General features: G+C 52.2%; 1 protein-coding gene across 10 annotated transcripts in view; it reads right to left on the bottom strand.

The window, feature by feature from the left end:
• Positions 1 to 16,180: 16,180 nt before the first annotated feature.
• Fam167a (family with sequence similarity 167 member A) overlaps positions 16,181 to 19,796 on the bottom strand; it is a 44,284-nt gene continuing 40,668 nt past the window's right edge. For all 10 annotated transcript variants that reach the window (XM_046459320.2, XM_046459321.2, XM_046459324.2 and 7 more), the window contains one exon: positions 16,181 to 18,978. In XM_046459320.2, the coding sequence (XP_046315276.1) occupies positions 18,715 to 18,978 (264 nt within the window). In that variant the 3' untranslated portion in view covers positions 16,181 to 18,714. The remainder of the gene's footprint in view (positions 18,979 to 19,796) is intronic.

The raw sequence follows: 19,796 nt of genomic DNA, 5'->3' as shown, positions 1-19,796 counted from the left end.
GATGGAACCCAGGCCTTGGGCATGATGATCTACCATGAGCCACATTCCCAGCCCTAATTTCTTATTTCTTGATGAGAAATGTCTCAAAAGTGGAAACCTGCCCAATCAGAGTTGGGTTTAGTCATCAGAAATCAAGCTCACACAAATTATCAAAGCTTCTGAAGAGTCACTCAGAGGAGGTGTGTTCTGAAATCTGACAGTGACGATGCTGATATCAAGGTGTGTGGGCAGGTTTCAGCTCTGTTTTGCAACCATCAGTGTCACACCCTTGCTATCTCCATCCTGGGTTCTTTTGAGGATGAAGCAGGACGAGTCCTCTGGAGTCTAGACGGTGAGTCACAGAAAGTGTCCTGGGAAAAGGTTCATCTGCAGAGCACACTCAGTAAGTGATTCCTCCCGCAGCACAAGGTCCCGGATCTATAAACACTAATTTCAGAGCCTACACAGGGGTTTGTTTGGATGTTGGAGTGACGATTTGTCCAAGTCTTGGAAACTCCCTGCTTCTGTCTAACAGCATGAATACTCCTGAGCACTCTGTCATGGGGCCAGAGAGCCATTTAGCTACTTTCCTGGCTCATGGCCTTACTAGTTATATTTTGTCATATATCAGATTTAATGTGTTTACAACAACACACACATTAATTGTCTCAGTTCCTTTGAATTAGGAGCAAGCTACAGCTTGGTTGGTCCTCTGCTCAGGGTCTCCCAAACTGTGATCCAGGGCTGAGTTCTCATCTGGATGCTTGATGGGGACAGAATCTGCTTCCAGGCTCACTCAGGTTGCTGGCCAAATTTATTCTTGTGATTTTATGATGAAGGGCCCTGGTTCCTAGCAGGGTTTTGACTACAGAATACCCACAACTCTAGAGACGACTTCCAGCTCCTAGAGGCTTCTGGAAATTTCTCCTACAAGGAGTTTTCTCACATGCCCACGGTTACATCAAGTTAGCAAGAAAAGTCTCAAGTAAGTCTGATAGCAAGATGGCATATTATATCACTAATCTGTATTAGTCCACTTTTTTGTTACTGTAGCAAAATACCCAAGGCTGGATACTTTACAGAGAAAAGAGGTTTATTTAGCTTACATTTCAGAAGGTTCAAAGGCATGGGTCCTGCATTGGTTCACATCTGGTGAGGACCTCATGGATGTATGGCTTCACAATGGCAGAAGCACGTGTGAGAGGAAGAGCTCACATGGTGACACAGGGAGCCTGACCAAGACTGGATCCCATGAGAACCATGTTAATCCCTTCCAAGAACACATGCCCCATGAAATTTCAGGAGAGAGGGCTTTGATCAGAAAAAAAAAAAAAAGATCTAACGTGGACAGCTCAAGTGTGGGGTGGGAGTTCATCACCTTGCTCCACTCTACCCAGGTGACAGGTAGGCCCGGCAGTGGGTTGTCCACAGCCCAGGTGTCCCTGTGCCAGAGGCAAACAAGGCCGAGTGTATGGCTGTGCTGGACAGGTCCAGCCCTGCTCAGCTTATCACTGCTCTGCCTGTCTGAGCTCTGACCTTGGGAGCTGATGTGGCCTCCCCTCTCGCCAGTCACAGGGCCCCGGCCTGGGAAGCTGGCGGCCTCTCTGCCCGGGAGCCACCTGCCATGTCCTCTCACAGTGAGCAGGTGCCTGGCCTTCATCTCCACAGGTCCTCTTGGCCTCTCTTCCCAAGGACCCACAGCGGATCAAGGGCAAGGCCGCCCCCTGCCTCTGGCTCTCGGGAGTCGCTGTCAAGAGCGACCCTTCTTCAAATCTTGACTCCGCGAGGGTCGCTGTGCTTCTAGAAACCAGCGACATGTGTGGGAAGGCAGAGGCAGCGCCTGGGGAGCCCCGCCCGCGTGGTGAAGGGGTCAGTGCGGGGGTGGACAAAGGGTGGAGCTGCGCAGGCTCAGGAGTCCATGTGGCGGGACAGGAGAGCCTTATGGAAGCGCAGGAGGTTGGACGGGCACAGCGCCCTGGAGTGATGCATAAATCATACCCAAGAAACACAGCGGCCTGAGCGGGGACTGGCTTCTCATTCTTTGTGCAAAGAATTTCACAAGAGGCGGGGGGAGGCCAAATAACAGGTTGAATGGGTGGCACCTGTTCAGATGGCCAGGAGCAGGTGTGTCCTAGGGAGCCGGACAAGCTGCCAGCACCCACCTCTGGCTAGAAAGCACCCCAAAGCCTGGCCTGTGTGCTGTCTTGGTTGACAATACGCCTACCAATGAGCTCCTGAGAAGACTGAACCATGAGACCCCCGGCGTTTGCAGGCCCCACTCTATGTGGGGCCGACTTAGGAACAGGGGCTTCCAGGGGCTGGGGGGCAGAGACTCCTGTCCACTGCTTTGTCACCAAGAGAATGTCCCCGCTGCTTGCATCCATGCAGAGAACGTTCCTGGGCCTCGGGTCAGGAAGCAAGGATGGGGCAGCATGATGGACAGGAGGGGGAGGGGAAGAGAGAGCCAGGGAAAGAGAAAGGGGCTGGGGAAGGAGAGAGGCCTTGGTTTCCCATCAGAGCCACGTTGTGGCCAGTGTGCCTTCTCAGGGACTCGGGGTGGGCTTGTGCTCTGAGGAGACCCTCAGAAGTAGCCCCACCTCCAGGTCGCCTTGAAGCCATAATGCTGCTGGGCTTCCTTCAGTGACATTTGCCCATTCATAGTCTCTTCAGGCCATTCTGATGTCTTCTGCTAATGCCATCTGTCCTTGCTGCAAAGGCAGATGGCATCAGTAAAATGTGTGGGCAACAAGTGTCCAAGAGGAGAGGGTAAGAGTCTCCACCCAGGGCATCTCAGTGACAGTGCTCAGCACTTGGAAGCGCAGGTGAGCTCGTGACTTAGGTGCACAGGATCCTGTGCTTCAACAGGTCCACGTTGTGTCCAGTCACCTGCGTGCCACAGGGTAACACAGGTGGGGAGACATCTGTCTTACGCTGACTCCGGAGGCTATACCTCACGTGGACCCTCAAGGGCCCCCAACTCCTTAGGATGGAGGCACACATTGTGTCCTGTGGTTTCGCTGGAGGGAGAGAGTTTACATTAAAAAAGAAAACGAGCATGGCAGGCAGGATGTGCAGGGCTGCCAGCCCCTTCTCTAGGAGGAAGCTGCTGTGTGATGGTGGGCACTTTGTTTCCAGGAAGTCCGAGGCCTGGTCCTGGCAGGGGGACCTGCTCGCTGCTCCCTGGGAGGGAAAAGGCTGCAGCAGGGACTTGGCCTCGCTTCCCAGGGACAGGGTCAGCGGTGTCTGGAGGTCTCCTGGAGGGTGCAGAGCTGAGGAACAGGCAAGTGGCAGAAGCCCTGAGGGAGAGAGGGGATGTGCCCCCTTTCGTCCTCTTCCCCTCTGACTCTTGCAGACTGTGGAGGCTGAGCTTGTGTCTAGGATGCTGGCAGGATGGAGGCAGCACCTCCAGGTGAGGAGACCTCCTGGGAGGGCCCAGGTCAGCCCTCCAGGCTGAGGCCCATCTGGCGCTCCTGCCTTGGCTGACCCACCTTCAAAGCAGGGCATCCACAGCAAGGTGGCACTCACGGCACTCTGTCCCCTTTCCCACGTTGCTGCTCAGAGCAAAGCACGAGGCTCAGCAGACCCTGTTTTAGGCATCCTGGAATCACCCCGAAGCTTGCCAGAAATGCAGAGCTGGAGTGGCTGCCTGAGACTCCCCCAGGCTATCCTCGGGCACCAGAAAGCCTGAAAATGCTGCTCTGTCAGCTAAGAGCCTTGGGCCTCCAAGTGGAGTTACTGCTTCAAGCCCTAGCCAGAAATAAAATAAAGCCAGAAGGCTGTGAAGGAGGAGATCTTGTGCTCCCCGGGCGCCTGATAAACATCTTGCCCAGGGGCACAGCTGCCTCCCAGGAAGGCTGACCCTGCAAGGACTCCAGTCCCCAGACTTCTGATGGGCGCCACTCTGGTCATTGGACTGATCCTGGAGCACCCTGTGATTGGCTCTGTGGCCAACAGGATTGTTCAGAACAGCTTGGCTGAGCTCCTTGCTCGCCTTTAGAGTGTCCCTTGACTCCGCTGGTTGAACACACCAGGTGCTGGGCATTGTGATGCTCCCTGCTGACCCCCAGATATACACTACTGTTCTTTGGAGAGACTCTCTGTTATTGAGGTTGACAATACCCAGTTAGTGACAGGGAGGACCATCTCTTTGTGGCAAGTGTGGCTTGGGAAGTCCTCACTCCACCCCTCCCCCAGGGACCCATGGCTCTGAGCCTCATTTTCCTCACCTGCAGAACGGGGACGGGGAAAGAATTAACCGGGCCAGGGTATGGGAAGTGCCTGGCCCGCGGCAGGTGCTGGTAGAAGAGAACCCTCCTTCTGGGGCTGCCTTCTGGCAGATTCTCTGGGGTGGGCTGAGGAGTGGGTATTTTTAGAAGTTTCCAGGTGGCTCTGATGCAGGGCCAGGTGACACTGCTTCTTATCATTTGTAGTACCTGACACCTGGCTTTGTACCCAGAGAAGGCCCTTGTGCGCGGGGCGAGGCTGACTGACTAGGGCCTGCACATGGAGGGAGCGGGCAGGGCTGCAGCCCTGGAAGTGGGTGGGAGGCGGACACATGGCACTTCTCAGCCAGGTGGGCCTGACGCCCTGGGCTCCCAGGAGGAAGGCAGTTTCAGATGAGCCACTTTAGGAGCTGGGAAAGGAAAGGCACCTGAGGTAGCAGAGAATGACTGGCACTTAGGAGAGGAGGGACTGAGGCAGTCTTGGGGGCACCCTGACAAGCATTTTGTTTAGCTCCTCACATTTTCGATAGGTTTCATTTTTAAAGTTCTTTTCTGAACCTATACAATGCATACAGCAGACACACAGAAAGTGAATAGAACTAAAACGTACCACTTAACAAATCAAAACTGTACAGCTTAGCAAGAACCACACCCCATATACATTGTTCTGCAGCTTCAGATGCAACCAATTATGGCCCAAAATGTCAGGGAAAACCCTGCGTCTGCTCTGAACACCGCAGACTGCTTTTCCTGCTATTCCCTGACCACTGGGGCATCGCAGCTATTTGCTCAGCGTCGAAGTTGCACTAGGTGTTATAAGTGATCTGGAGATGATTTAAAGTGTGCACGGGCTCTGCACAGGATGCATGCAAACACCATGCCATTTTATAGATGGTATGCGAGTGTCTGCAAACCTTGGTATCTGGGGGTGTCCTGGAGCCAATGCCCTGAGGACACTGGGGGTTGGCCAAGGCCTAACTTCTCACCAGCTCAAGGGGCTACAGCACCCAGAAGCACCCATGGAGCGCCAACGCCTTGCACATCCCACTCTTCACTTCCATCTTGGCCTCTGTCCTTCGAGGTAGTTATTCTTGGGTCTGTTTTACCTACAAGGATGTTGAGATGGAGGCAAGTTCACTGGCTCCCCAGGGAGCGTAGGACTGGGGTGGGGATGGTGGATGGTGAAGGGATGGACTCAGGGCTCAGGGCTCAGGTTCACTCTCCTGAGTAGGGCAGTGGGGAGGAGAGAGACAGGGTGAAGGAGGCGTGCCCCAAGGCTCTTGTCCCACCAGAGCCCCCACATGTCCCCGACAGTGCCAGGAGTGGCCAGAGGTTCAGCCAAGGCCTGGGGGAGGTGCCTTGACTTCTTGTTAAGCAGAGGAGCCCGCAGACATGTCTGGGCACTTGTCAGTGCTGATCACCCTGAGGGCATGTCCTGGAGGGGGAGGAAAGCCCAGGGAGAGGGAAGGCTCCCTGCTGAGCCAGCTCTGTGGCCCTGGCCCAACTCTCTTAAGGGAAAATGCTTTGTTGGTTTGCCTGAAGCTTATTCTGGGTTCCAAGTGAGATAAGATAGAAAACATGTCACTGGTCAGTGACTGGCCAAGGTAAACCCAGTTGGTAAAGGGGGGGGTCACGTGGCCATTATGCAACCCTTGGACTGAGACTTTTCCGCTTTTCATAGCAGCTGGGAATTTCTGAGACCTCCTGTTTATATAGAATTAGAACTTCTAATAAAGGATACCGTGACACGCCCACCCTGCCCTCCATCTGCCCAGTTCCCACACCTCCCTGGGTAAACTTTATTTTCAGTTTCTTGTGCATCTTTCAAAACTTTCAAAATGCATACCTGAGCAAATAAAATATTAGGTTGTATTTACCCTTTCCCCCTTTTTTGCACACAAGTAACATTTTAATATTCCTTTGCACTTTTACTTATCCCCGTTATTTTTTACTGTGGCAAAATAAGAGTAGCATAAAGTTGCCATCTGCACATTATTAGCACACATCCCACGGTGTTAAATAATTCACTGTGTGACAATGGCCCTGCTCACCTAAAAGGGCTCTTTTCATTTTACAAAACTGAAACTCTGTCCATTAATAATTATGAATCCCCCCTTCTCCCAGCCCCTGGCCAATACCCTGCTACTTTCTGTCTCTGTCAGGTTGACTACTCTATGTCCCTCACATAGGAGAGATCACACAGCACCTGTCTTTATATTCCACTTAGCATGATGTCCTTACATTCATCAGCAAATTGTGTCAGAATTTGCTTCATTTTAAGGTCAGATCTTATCCTCTTACATGTAGAGACCATATTTTGCATGTCCACTCACCTGCCAGTGGACACTTGGGTCACTTGCACGTGTTAGCTGTTGAGTAGCACTGACCACAAGTGACCACAAGTCTACAAGTGTTTTCTGTTCTTGTGGGTGTTTAAGCATCCCCTTCTTCTACTTACCAGTAGTGAAGAGATCTTAGAAGACTCATTACATACTTGAAAACTCTGAGTCCCAGAGAGGGTCAGGGCCTTCCCAAGTTCCATATTTGGGCTAGAATTGGGCTTCCACACAGGCCTCTTTCTCCCAGAGCAGTGGGGCCCCCAGAGCAGTGGGACCCCTGAGCAGGGCTACCCTGACCTGGAGCTCCATTACTTATCTTTTTTTAAAAAAAGATGTTTAAAAAAGATGTTTTAGATGTTAATAAACGTTTATTTTATTCATTTATTTGTCTGTGATGCGGAGAACTGAACCCGGTGCCTCACGCATGCTAGGCAAGTGCTCTACCACCGAGCCCCGGGCCCAGCCCCTCATTACTTATCACTCAGGGCTTAAAAACACCCTTCTATGAAAAGGTAAAAAAGATCAGATTTGAAATGCCCCCCCACCCTAGAACTGCACATGCACACACACACACACACACACACACCCTAATATGCCAGGGGCTGGGCGAGTGCCTGGTGCTTGTGCAGTTGGTGTCGCACTGTACCATCGATGTCAAGTCTTACCCAGGAGGAAGGAAGTTTGTCCTCGTTTTCTTTGCTTCCACAGCACCTTGTCTTTGGGGACGATTGTCTCCAGTTTGGGGCAGGAATATCTTCATAGAACCTCATTCTCTGCCATAGGGACACCCTGTGCCCAATCCTACTGTCAATCCCCTGAGGGACAGAGGTGTCCGGTGCCATCTGGGGGAGACGAAGCAGGTGTGTTTGGGGTTGAATTGGGCCTGCCTTCACCTGCTGAGGTCCCCACCTGTAGCCCCTCAGGTGCGACCTTATTTGGAGATACGGTTTTCACAAAGGTTCTTGTTAAATTAAGGTCATTAGGGTGGCTCTCATATGACGAGCAGCCTTATAAGAAGGGACGTTTGGACAGACAGACACATACAGAGGGAAGGTACTATGAACACACAGGGAGAGGACAATCATTGGCAAGCCAGGGAGTGAGGGCTCAGAGGAACCCATCCTGCCCATACCTGTTCTTGGACGTCCAGCCTCCAGAACCGTGAGAAAGTGACTGCCTGTTGCTGCCCCACGTAGCCTGTGCTTGCAAGGTGCTGCGGAGGCCTTCCTGGGAACTGGCCAGGGAATGGCGGAGGAAACCAAGTCTCTTTTTGCCAGACTTGTTAAGCTGGGAGAACAGGAACCTGGTGTCTTTCCCATCATGTGAAGAGAAGCTGCCCTCAGAACTGGACAGAGGTGGGGGTGGACCGGAGGACAAGGTCTTCCCTATGCCTAGGTCTCGTCCTGGGCCCTTCCTCAGCCCTGGGGTCTCAGGGTCTCCCAGCCCCTTTGAGCTGGTTGGGGCTGGGGACTAGGAGAAAGCCTTACCCTTTCCTCACCCACCTCGAGGTTCATGGGTGACAAAAGGAACATGTATGGGGCAGTGGAAGAAGAGCTCAGCAGAGTGATGTGCACAGCCAAGAGCCTCGAAGAGAGAAGACCTAGGGCTGGGCTGGGGCTCAGGGGCAGCGCTCGCCTGGCGTGGTGAGGCACTGGGCTCCATCCTCAGCACCACAAAAAGTAAAATAAAGACATTGTGTCCACCTGTAACTAAAAAATAAATATTAAAAAAGAGAAGACCTAGAGATCCACAGAAAACTGTCTATTTTTATGTAAATCTGTTGGAAGAGGTGATTGTGGAGAAACACAGTTGGACAAAAGGGGGCCTGGGATAAGGGTAATGAGCTGGGGGCTCTTATTAAGCTCAAGACAGCTTTTGAAAAATGTTTTTATTATTGTATTTTAATCTACATAATAGTGGGATTCCTTGTGACATTTGTGCATGCATATGACATAATTTGATCAATGTCATTCTCCAGTGCCTCCCTTTCCCCTTCCCTTCCCCCTGCCCTTCCTCTTCTCCACTGGTCTCCCTATTAGGGTTATTTTTTAATTAGTGCATTGTAATTATACATAGAAGTGGGATTCACTGTGATGCACAAGGACAGAGCATAACTTGGTGGATTTTGTGCCACGGCACCTCTCCTGGCCCTCCCCTCCTGTTTTTTGTTGAAGGGATACAGACTCTGAGAGTGATCTACCATGTGGACCTTGCTTGCTGGGGGGGGGGAGTTTTATCTGGGTGTGTTTGCAATGGGAATTGGGTGTGGAGTGCTGGCTGTTTTCTAGAAAGGAGGCTTCTGGAGACAGGGGTGCGAATCTGAAGGCCTCTGTTCCTAAAGGTGAAAAACTAGCCCATAAAGACCAGGTGAATCGAGACATGTCGATTAGGGAAAATCTGCCACAAGAAAAATCTTAAGGAGATTTTACCTTTTGTGAACGTGACCTTTTTGTTTTGGACTCCTGGGAGGAAGGTGGAGATGGACCTGAGCCCCAGAGGACTGAGGAGGATGGGTGACAGCGTGAGAAGGCAGGACTCCAGCTTCAGGTTGGTGAAGTCAAAGCCAAGTTTTGAAACTGGTGAAGGGCGGGGGGAATATGGAGTGCCCAGGGGTTCCCATCTGTGAGACCAAATGACAGGAAGCTTCGAGGCATCTCAATTTTTATTGTAATGGAAAAAATGGCTGCATCCTTTAGGAACCGTGGCTTTAAAAATTAGAAGAAAAGCACTTAATTAAGCAATAGATTAAAAAATTTACCACACCATTTTCAGGCCAAAGATGGCCATTTTTTTTTTCATTTGTTTTATTAGATCTTCGTACATGGTAGTGGGGTTCCTTCCAACAAACTCACTGGCTATTGTTTCCTTATGGGTTTGGCCCCAGAGCAGAGAGGAAACATGAGTTGCAGCTCAGTTGGCACAGATGAAGCCAGTGTTCTACGTGCTTGGCTCCCCAGGGTTGGCACATGCGAGATATTAAAAGAGAGGTGCAGAGGTTAATTCAGTTGTGACAGAGTACTTCAACTGCAGATTTTAGGTTTTCTTTTTGTCTGTTTGTTTTTGTACTAGGGATTGAACCCAGGGGAGCTTAACCACTGAGCCACATCCCCAGCCCTTGTTTATATTTTATTTAGAGACAGGGTGTCTGAGTCGTTTAGGCCCTCACTAAATTGCTGAGGCTGACATTGAACTTGTGATCCTCTTGCCTCAGCCTCTCGAGGTGCTGGAATTACAGATGCGCACCACCACACCCCGGCAGATTTTGGGTTTCAATCAGTAGAAAACAGTGTTCAAAATTTGAATATTCCAGAGAGCATGGCAAGCAGTGACAGTTGCAAATACCAAGAAAACAGCAATTATTGGCATTTGAGAAACCGACAAAATACATATAAATAGGGTCATTGTTCCTCCAGCAGGGGGCGCTTTAGGACTGCCTTAACTCAATGTCTGCCCGCTAACAGTCTAAGAATCCATTTGTCTGCACCAGAGGAAAGTCCCAGGCAGCTGTTTCCCAGGGCTCCTCTGCTGTGCTTCCACAAGGAGGGTGTGAGGCACAAGGTTGGCAGCAAGAGCCTGGATGAGAAGTCCAGAGACCATGGCTCCCCCTAGCTCAGCTGCCACGTTTGGTGATCCTGGTCAGTGGCCTCAGTTCTCAGATCTGCTTCTTTTGTCTGTAATAGGAAAAACAATCTGTGCTCTGGTTGCTTCAGCCCTCGGTACTGATGGCATTTATTGCTCTAATGGATATATCCTGCCTCACCAGCTTGGGGTCATGCACCTTTTGATATTCTGTGTGGTGAATTCTGAGCTCATGTCATGGCAGGCCTGTCTCCCTGGGGTGCTCACCGTGGCTGTACTTTGCCCCTTGGAGTGCAGGATGTCACCCTTTTTGGACAGGCTCCAGTATCACAGTCCCTCATTCATTTGTGTCCTGCAGATGGCCCCTTTGGGGTCCCCTGCTGCAAGAGCCGGGGGTGCTTCAACAGCCTCACATGTGCAGGGGCTCAGGGGTCTCTTCTGGAAGGCTTCTCAGCCCCCACAGGGCTCCCAGCCCTCTTACAAGGCGTGGGAAGGGTCTTTTCCAACAGGCCTGAAAGGTCCTCCTCTGCTCATCCTGGCCCTTCCTCCGCATCACTGGAAGGAGCGCCGGGAGGTTTTTCTCAAGGAGACTCACTGCTAGAAATGGCTGGAATTTTTAGGTAGAAACTTCTTTTGCTTAGAAGACCTCAAGTCCTGCCTTCAGCTGCGTCTTGCCTGGTGGGCAGAGCGGAGCAGGGTGGCTGGGATGGCTGGAGCAGGCTCCGGAAGCTGACGCTGCAAGTACTTTGTGTCCCACGGGAGGCTGGCCTGCTCCCTTCCCCTCTGGGCCCCCCAGGGAGCTGTGTGGGGACGGTGCAGGAATCCCAAACTGACTCCTGAGATCCAGGCGGTTTCAGGATGAGCTCTGGGAATCGCCTCCTCCAACCGACACTTCCCTGACTCACGTCCTCGCTCTTCCTGCAAATCTGGAAGCCCCCTGTTCCGTGTATCAGACCCTCTCCTTCTTGGAAGACTGAGGGGGAGCTCCCACTTTCCCCCACCAAGCGCTGACTGTTTGGGTGGGACAGGGTGGGGAAGCGCAGCCTCTCCCAGCCCTGCACACTGTTCCCAGTGAGGCTGCAGGTGCAGGGTGGGTGGGGAGGGGCATTCCCTAAGCCCTTCAGGGCCTGGGCTAGACCCACCTGGGCAGGTGAGACTTCTGGAGGGAGACGGGGGTCCTGCTTGTCATTGGGACTCTGTTCCTTCCTTGGCAAAAGCTCCTTCCTCAGTGCTCAGTAGGCCCTGCGTGGAGAAGTGGGTGAGGCCAGGAGCGATCTGGGGCCCCTGCTCAGTAAACACCCTGCTCTCCTGTGAGGCTGGCCTGAGCCTCCTAGTCTCCCCTGGTGCTGGAAGGAAACCTCGTGGACGACCTGTCTCCCTGAGTGGGTGTGGACGGCCACTTCCCAGAGCCCTCGTGCTCCTCTGAGGTTTCTCTTCTGGCATCGATTTCCTCCAGAGCCCACCTAGCTGTCTCCTGTTCCCTTTGAGTCTGTGAACAGGGTATTTAAAAATAGCCACATCTGCAGCCCTCAATCTGCTCAGCTCCCATCAGATGGGCCCGGGCTGCGCAGGCCTGTCTGCTGTCTTTGTCACCTGTCATAGGTCTCTTCTGTGGCAGCCCTGCCTCCTTCCCAAGCTGGGGGACCACGACAGATATGGGGCTCAGACAAGGACAATGAGCAAAGAGCTCAGAAGCCGGCGGTGGGAATCAGCTCAACACCCTCTTTCCAAAGAGATGGTAGGAACTTGGGGGCTGTGGAAGCCATACTCTTGGCCAAGTCCCCAGCACCCCAGGTAGACTCAGCTGGCCTGGCGACTAATGAGGCCATAGTCGGGCCGCTGAATGCAGAGGCTGCATCACCTCCGAAATGTCTCCTCCACTCTCCCCAAATCGGTCGCCGCCTGTGATTATTACCTCTCTGTTCCTCCAGCACCTTCCCTCCAGCATCCCAAGTGGATTTGAGATGTCCAGCCCGCACCCACCTCTCCAGCACGGCCACCACCCGTCCTCTCTGCCCTGTCCCTCCCTCCTCAGCTTGGTGCCTTAGACGACACTGCGATGGCTCCTCCAAAGACACTTTCCTTTTCCTGTTCTATCCTGCGTCTTACGGCCTGACGAATCCCCTCTCCCACTGACCGCCTGTCTGCGCCTGTGTGGGAACGGCTAAGGGTGGCTGGGGAAAAGTCACCCGCATGGCATGTGTGACCTCAGCCCCAGCAGACGACCTCACGGTACTTTGCTAACAAATTGACCAACTCCTTTTCAGATCATTATGTCAAAGACTCTCTCTTCAAACCTGTAACATTCCACTCCTTCCAATTCACGCTCCCATTTCATGGAGAAAGCAGGAGCCATGCCTTGGGCTCACCTTCTCTTCCTGGTGTTGACCGGCCTGCACATCTTGGGCAGCCCCAGGCTTCCCTCTTGCTAGGATGGAGCTGTCCTTGCCCTCCCCGGGCCCAGCGTCCCCTGCACAGTCACTTCAGCTGCTCCACTGCCACAGCTTCTTCTTGCTCCTGCCTGTCAGTCTCCCTCCCCCCACGGGACAGTTGGTGGGTCCTCCGGGCCAACACCTTTATCTTACATCATTATAAGAAACCCACATCTGTCCCCTGGGCTTTGTGTCCTTGCTCATCTCATTCCTCAGCTCCCTGTTCAGCAAAGCCACTGGACACAGAGGCCTCGCTCTGCCACTTATTCCTGTCCTCCGGGTTCTCCCTGACCTGCGCGGCTGGACCTCTGTCCTCACCGTGGTGCTTGGTGCTCTCCATGTGCTGAAGCCAATGTCCATCTCGGTCCTCGTCTTACTCAGGGTCACTTTTGGTGTGGATGGCTCTCTCCTTCTTGCAATATTTTCTTCTGGAGGCTTCTCTGAGGCCTGTCCCCAGGGATTTTCTTCTAACTTCCTAGCTGTTTCTTCCAACCATTTCTTTTTGCCTGTCAAATCTTCAATTGATGGAGTCCTCAGACTGCATTTTCTTACTCACGTGTGGAACCTAAGAATGGTGAACTCTTGGGAGCAGAGAGCAGGGTGGTGATTTCCAGGCTCTGGGATGGATGGGGAGCAGGGAGGGACACCTTGGCTGAGGCTAAGCCCCAGCTAGGCAGGGAAATCAACAGCAAGTGTTTGAGGTGGTGGATGTGTTAGCTAGATTTGGTGACTGCACATTGTGCTCGTGTATCAGCATCACTTTGTACCCCTAAACATATGCAATTACACATTGTCAATAGCCAATCAAAAGAAATCATGTTGGGATCCCCAGGATGCTGTGTGTAGCCTCTTCTCCTCTGTGCTTTGGCCCTCTTCCTAGGGGAGTTTGTCCAGATGGAGTGTTTTAAAGCTCTCTGATCCAGATCCAGACTCCCAAATGTGTGTCTCCAATGTCGGTCTTTACCTGACCCCAGGCCCTGTGTCCACCTCAACCCCGACTTGGCTGTCTAACTGACATCTGTTATAGTTGGCTTCCCAGAGCTCTTCTGTGAATACAGGAGTCTTCAGAGGTGAAGTGACAGGATTGCAAGAGCTGTCGCCTCGGCACTGAGTCCACCCTATTTTGAATGGGCTGACTGGGTGGTGACTTTAGATAGGTGGGGAGTGGCAGAGGGGGTGGGTCCCTGGGTGCGTGCCCTGGAAGAGTTCATCTTCCCTGTGGCCCCTTCTCCCCTCCTTTCTGTTTCTCCGCTGCCATGAGTGGACTAGCTGTCTTCTACCACTGTCCTTCTGCCATGAGGTTCTGCCTCACCTAGGGCCCAAGCAATATAGTTGACCGCCTGTGGACTGAAACCTCTGACACCATGAGCCAAAATGAGCTTTTCCTCCTGTAGGTTGTTCTTGTCAGGTATTTTGGTCACATTGACACAAATCCTCACACTACATTTAAACACAACTCGAAGCAGAGCTGTTGGTGCCCACTGGTTCTCAGTAACTCCCCACCTCCTCACAGCTGCTGGCCAGAGTCCAACCTTCATTCCTCCATTTCCTTATTGCCATGTCCAAGTGGTCAGTGTATCCATTGGCTTTACCGTCAAACTATCACCCAGAGCATGTCCCCAAATAAGCCCCCAGCCAGACCCTTGTCACTCCTCTGTGGCTGCCCTGTATTCTTCCGGGCTCCAGTTTTGCCCTGCCCCCACACTTTCTATAGGGCAGTAAGTGCTTCCTACATAGATCTTGCTGCACAACCCAATAACACCCCACTCCCTGTGCTGGTCACGGCCGAGAGCCTGCCTTGGGCACCGACTCCCCTGGACCATCTGTTTCGTTTGGTCTGCCCCTGTCTCTGGACTCTTCCCCTGTCTCTGGACTCTTCCCCATGATCCTCGGTGGCTGGCTGTGTAGCACCTGTCTGCTGGGTGAGCACCTCCACCACTCCACATGCTGTGTTCCCTTTTCTCCTCTGTGGCACCAGTTATTGGTCCTGTTTGTAGGCCATGTTAGTTTTCCTTTGGGTTGGAAAAGTGGACTTGTGGCCCTGGCTGCAGCGATGGAAAGGCCAGTAACTTGTGAGATTCTTCTGAATCCCCTGCCAATGCAGTGGTGGATTTCCACGAGCTACGCTACACCTCTCGACACCCTCTCACACCCCGAAGCCACATGCCATTTGTACCTGCATGCTCTTGGAGGAGAGAGACCATGCCGGCTGCTCCTGGAGGGGCAGGTGGTGCAATCACAGTGGCTGCTACACAGTTGCAATTGCTCTCAGGTGTTTCTCCCTGCAGTGTGGTTACTGACCTGCTTTGATCTCTGACTTGGCCTCTTCTGAGACCACAGCAGGACCAGTTCTAAAACGTGCCTTCCCTTGAGCTGCTTTGTCCTCTGAAGCTTTCCCAAAGTGTCTCTGGACCCACCTGCATTACCACCTGGAGTGTTTGCCAAGAACAGATTCCCAGGCCCCACTCCAGAGTTGCGCAACAGGGATTGTGTTCCCGGGAACATTCCCAGAAATATTTGTTTGCAGCAAGCACCTCAGGCAATTCTCAAGCACGCTGATTTTCAGGTTTAAAAGTTGCTGTCAGTGGCTGAAAAAATTGAAGGCACAGGTCTTCATCAGAGCTTGACAGTGTTCTCCTGTGGAAAACGGGGAGATAATGGGTTTTCTTTGCTTTGGCTTTGGCCAAATGCAGGAAGAATGACTGCATTTCTTAAGTCCACATCTTGAACTCATACCACGTACCCTGCAGAATTTGATGGTAACTGCCATCAAGCCACCTAACTTGGGGGAAGGCACAGTGGAGGAAGAGAATGACTGGTGAGTTTTTCCTCCCTCCTACACCTTCATCTGATGACCCAAATCATCTGTCCATCCACCCGTCCATCATCCATCCATCCATTATCCATCCATCATCATCCATCCATCATCCATCATCCATCCATCCATTATCCATCCATCATCCATCATCCATCCATCTGTCATCCATCCATCATCCATCATCCATCATCCATCTATCATCATCCATCCATCCATCCATCCATTATCCATCCATCATCTATCATCCATCCATCCGTCATCCATCCATCATCCATTCATCCATCTATCCATAATCCATCCATCCACCCATTATCCATTCAATCCATTCATCTACCCTTCTATCATCCATCCATCATCCATTTATTCAATCCATTCATCCACGTATCCATCATCCATCCACCCATCCATCATCCATCCATCATCCATCATCATCCATCATCTATCATCCATCCATCAATCATCCATCCATCATCCATCATCCATCATCCATCCATCATCCATCATCCATCCATCAATCATCCATCCATCATCTATCATCCATCATCCATCCATCCATCCATCAATCATCCATCCATCATGCATCCATCCATCATCCATTCATCCATCTCCCCATTCATCTATCCATCCATCCATCTCCCCATTCATCTATCCATCCATTCATCATCCATCTTCCATCCATCATCCATCTATCATCCATCCATCATCCATCCATCCATCCATCCATCCACCTCTTTCAACTAGGAAAAGGACCCTGCATGTGCTATAACAAGAACAAGCTAAAAGGAAGCAAATGTCTCTTCTTTACATGGATATCTTCTTTTGAAATTTTTTATTTCACTTTTTCTAACAGCAATATAGAAACAATCATAAAAATAAAATTGTCCATCGATTATGTAATAGCACTTGGTATTGCTACAGGGGTAGGTCAAGCCTGCCCAGGCCCTTTAGGCCTCTGTGATGGCTACTGAGCCTACGAAGGCATCGGACATGACCACATGTGACAGCACAGTGGAGACTTGGTGGGTGTTTTACATCCTGGGGGGGGGGGGCGCACAGAGATGGCTCATGGATGAATCTGCAAACAGCACTGTATACGCATGGTAAGCCGGAAAGTCAGTGATGGAGGCTGGAACCACCTGGCTGCCACACAGCAGGGACTTCACAAAGCTGAAGGAATCAGTTAGTCACGGGCTCACGGTGGAAGGCAGGTGCTAACCGGTGTGGGACACCACACGGGGAAGCACAGCTGTCTTTCCCTGCACTTCGCAGACCTCCACCTCCCCTCCTATCCCAAAATAAAATTCTCTTGGGATGAACTAAACAAAGTAGCTGAAACATCTAAACTATCCTCAAACATCTGTCTGGGTCTTAACTTCCTTCCAGAGAACAAAGGTAGGGGCCCCGCTGGGCCACAGAGCTGAGGGCTGCTCAGCCGCAAGCCACTCCACGGTGCTGACCACTTCATCTCTGTCACTCCACTTTCCTTCACTCCAATTTTTTCAATTACTCTAATGACTGATTTCTAAAAAGAAAACCATTTATATATATATATATATATATATATATATATATATATATATTTTTTTTTTTTTTTCCTGAATATGGGATGGGTTTTCCTGTGTGTTCTCTGCAGGGTGGGTGGGTGGGTGGGTAATGGCCAGCAGATGGCCTGTGGCCTGCAGGACCGGTGTGGAAGGAGGTGGCAGGAGGGAAGTCCTCTCAGGACCTGGCCGTGCTATTTGGCCTCCAGGAAAGCCTGCCAGACAAATCCTTTGGTATTTAGGGCCAACAACAAATCCTGGCTATGCTCTTCTACCTTCTTTGGGTCTCCCTGAAGTCACGAGGAAGACACCACATTCTCTTCTTGCTACCTGGGGCCCCTCATTTGCTCTTCCCCATTTCATTCCCCCCCAAATACAGCTCCTACCAGGTGGGCTGTGGGGGTGTGGACGTGGCCTGCAGAATAAGGGACCTGGAACCTGGAGAGTCAGGATACTTAAGGATGGAGACCAGTGGCGTGGACCCGAGGGGCCACCATCCGGGCACTGCTCTGCCTCCCGCTCAAATACTCTGGATCAAAAAGTAGGAAGACAGGGTGGGGGCTGGGCTGTGGAGGGAGTGGGCAGTTTATGGGTTTAGCAAAGCATCTTTGGGTTCAAGGTGGCTGGCCTCTCTATGCATGTTCACAATGATTTCACACCTTCATAGTCTACAGCCGTTGGACAGCCGGGTGACCCAGGGACAGTCATTCTCCTGCCCCAGCTTCACTCTGCTCCTTTATCCAGGAGAGGACTCTGCCAGATGCCATCAAATATATAAAAACTCCTGCCCCTGGGGTCACCCTGTGGCATGTGGGAGTGACCAGGTGACTTCGCCAACCTGCTCCCTGCTTGCCCACCCTCACACTTCCTGTGTGGGAGAAACTAACTCTTAAAGCCAAACCCCAAGCTCTGTGCTCGACCTGCTCAACTGGCTTCCAGTTTGGACGAGAACCAAACAGTTATAAACAAGTTAGCAACACGTTAGTGTAACAGTCTATTACAGTCTATTCAATTAAAGTGGGCGGTTGAGGTCAGACACTGTCTCAGAGGAGGCCCAGGATGGGCTTCTGGGCTCCCTGGAGGCTCTGTTGTGCACCCTCTGGGGAACTCAGTGATGGGTGATCTGTTCCCGACCTGCCTGGCCCAGTCGCCAGCCACCTCCTAGGTGCTCTCCAGCTGTTGGTGCATATGGCCAGGGGAGGCAAGGGGGCCCCACCGCAGCCACACAAGTGCACAACTAGCACGCGTCCCAGCCACTCATTTACCTGGCCTCACGGTGCCCAGGCCCAAGACTGACAGCAGCCCGGGTGGTGCCACCAGGGCACTGGCTTCTGCCAGGCCAAGGGTCCTACGTTCCAGCACCACATCCTGCTCTTCTTTCTGGTTTCCTTTCCTGCTGGGTCCCTGTCAAGGCTGCTAAGTCACCAACCAAGGGCGAATTTGAGCCAGGACTTGGAGGGTGGCACCGGTGTGAGATGGGTGCTTCTAACACATCTAATCGCCCCTGGGGAGAGCTTTCTATAAGAGTAGCAAGCTTTGGGGGCTCCCTTGGGGGTCCCAGTTCATAGCACCAGCTATCCAGGAGTGGGGGACTGAGGTGGAGCACCTGGGACCCTGCCCACGGAGCTTCTGCACACTCAGGGTGCTGAATAAGAGGGGGCCAGGAGACACTGGGGTCCATGGCTGGGCCTCCCAAGAGCACCCTCCCTCCACCAGGTCCTAGGGGCATGCCCGGGGGACCCCACTGGGTAACTGCCCAGCCCAGCTCCCTCCCTCTGGGGTCCTCTGCCCCTCTGGGGCTTCTCAGCAGAGAGAGAACCTCCGGGAGTTGATGTTCATCTTGGTGACCCCAATGAGCCTGAGCGGTGTGGAGAGGCTGAAGGAGGAGGCCAGCGGGGAGTCGCAGAAGAGGTCGGACAGCTCGTCCCGCTCCTCCAGCTCGTAGGTGGCATCGTTGAGCATCCTCCTGTGCAGGCGGCAGGTCTGCTCAATCTTGAGCTTGTTGATGTCACCTCGCAGGCGCATGAGCTGCCTGGCCAGCTGCTGGTCCTGCAGCCGCATCTCCGCCTGGAAGGGACGAGGGAGGGGTCAGCAAGAGCGGTGGGGGTGGCGGCTCCTTGGTCCCTCACAAGCACAGACCCCTTACTAGGAGTCCTAATGGATGTCTTGGGCCATTGAATGGTGTATCTAGAAACATCAGCAGCTTCTGGGCTCAGGTGACAAAGGAGGGTGTGTTTGTCCAACCAAGCTTTGTGCTGGGCAAGTTACTATCTAAATCCTTCTCTTCTGAAAGAGGTGCATGTAGTCCTGGCTTAAAGATACTTCCAGCTGAGTGCCGTGGCACATGCCTGTAATCTCAGGGGCTCAGGAGGCTGAGGCAGGAGGAGCACAAGTTCAAAGCCAGACTTAGCAACTTAGGGAGGCCCTAAGCAACTTAGCCAGACCCTGTTTCCAAAAAAAAAAGGCTGGGGATGTAGCTCAGTGGTTAAGAGCCCCTGGGTTCAATCCCTGGTTCCAAACCAAACCAGACCAAAAACCCTTCCAGTTCATTCCCACTGTTTAGCGATATATTCGGATGCAGCAAGAGGATAAAGAAAAGATGAGAATGACAAACCCTGAGTTCAGGAACATGGCTCCTCTGGGTGGGAAAGAGGAATGTAATGGGGGGGGGACTTTTAAGGGCTCTAGGTCATATGCTGGGGGGCTGGCAGCTGCTATATTATCCTTTAAATGTCCTTGAATGCTGAAATATTTAATAAAGTTTCAAAGGAAACGAGGTGACTATCTCTTACTGTGAACCAGGCATGGTTCCCGGCTCTTTGGGTGTATTCACACACATCAGGGCTCCTCACTGCAGCCCATGGAGTAAAACTCCATCGTGGGTA

This window comes from Marmota monax, unplaced genomic scaffold (genome assembly GCF_021218885.2).
Source record: "Marmota monax isolate L192 unplaced genomic scaffold, Marmota_monax_Labrador192_F-V1.1 WCK01_AAM20220418_F8-fsc00288, whole genome shotgun sequence".
Taxonomy (NCBI): domain Eukaryota; kingdom Metazoa; phylum Chordata; class Mammalia; order Rodentia; family Sciuridae; genus Marmota; species Marmota monax.
This window is presented reverse-complemented; position numbering and strand designations above follow the sequence as displayed.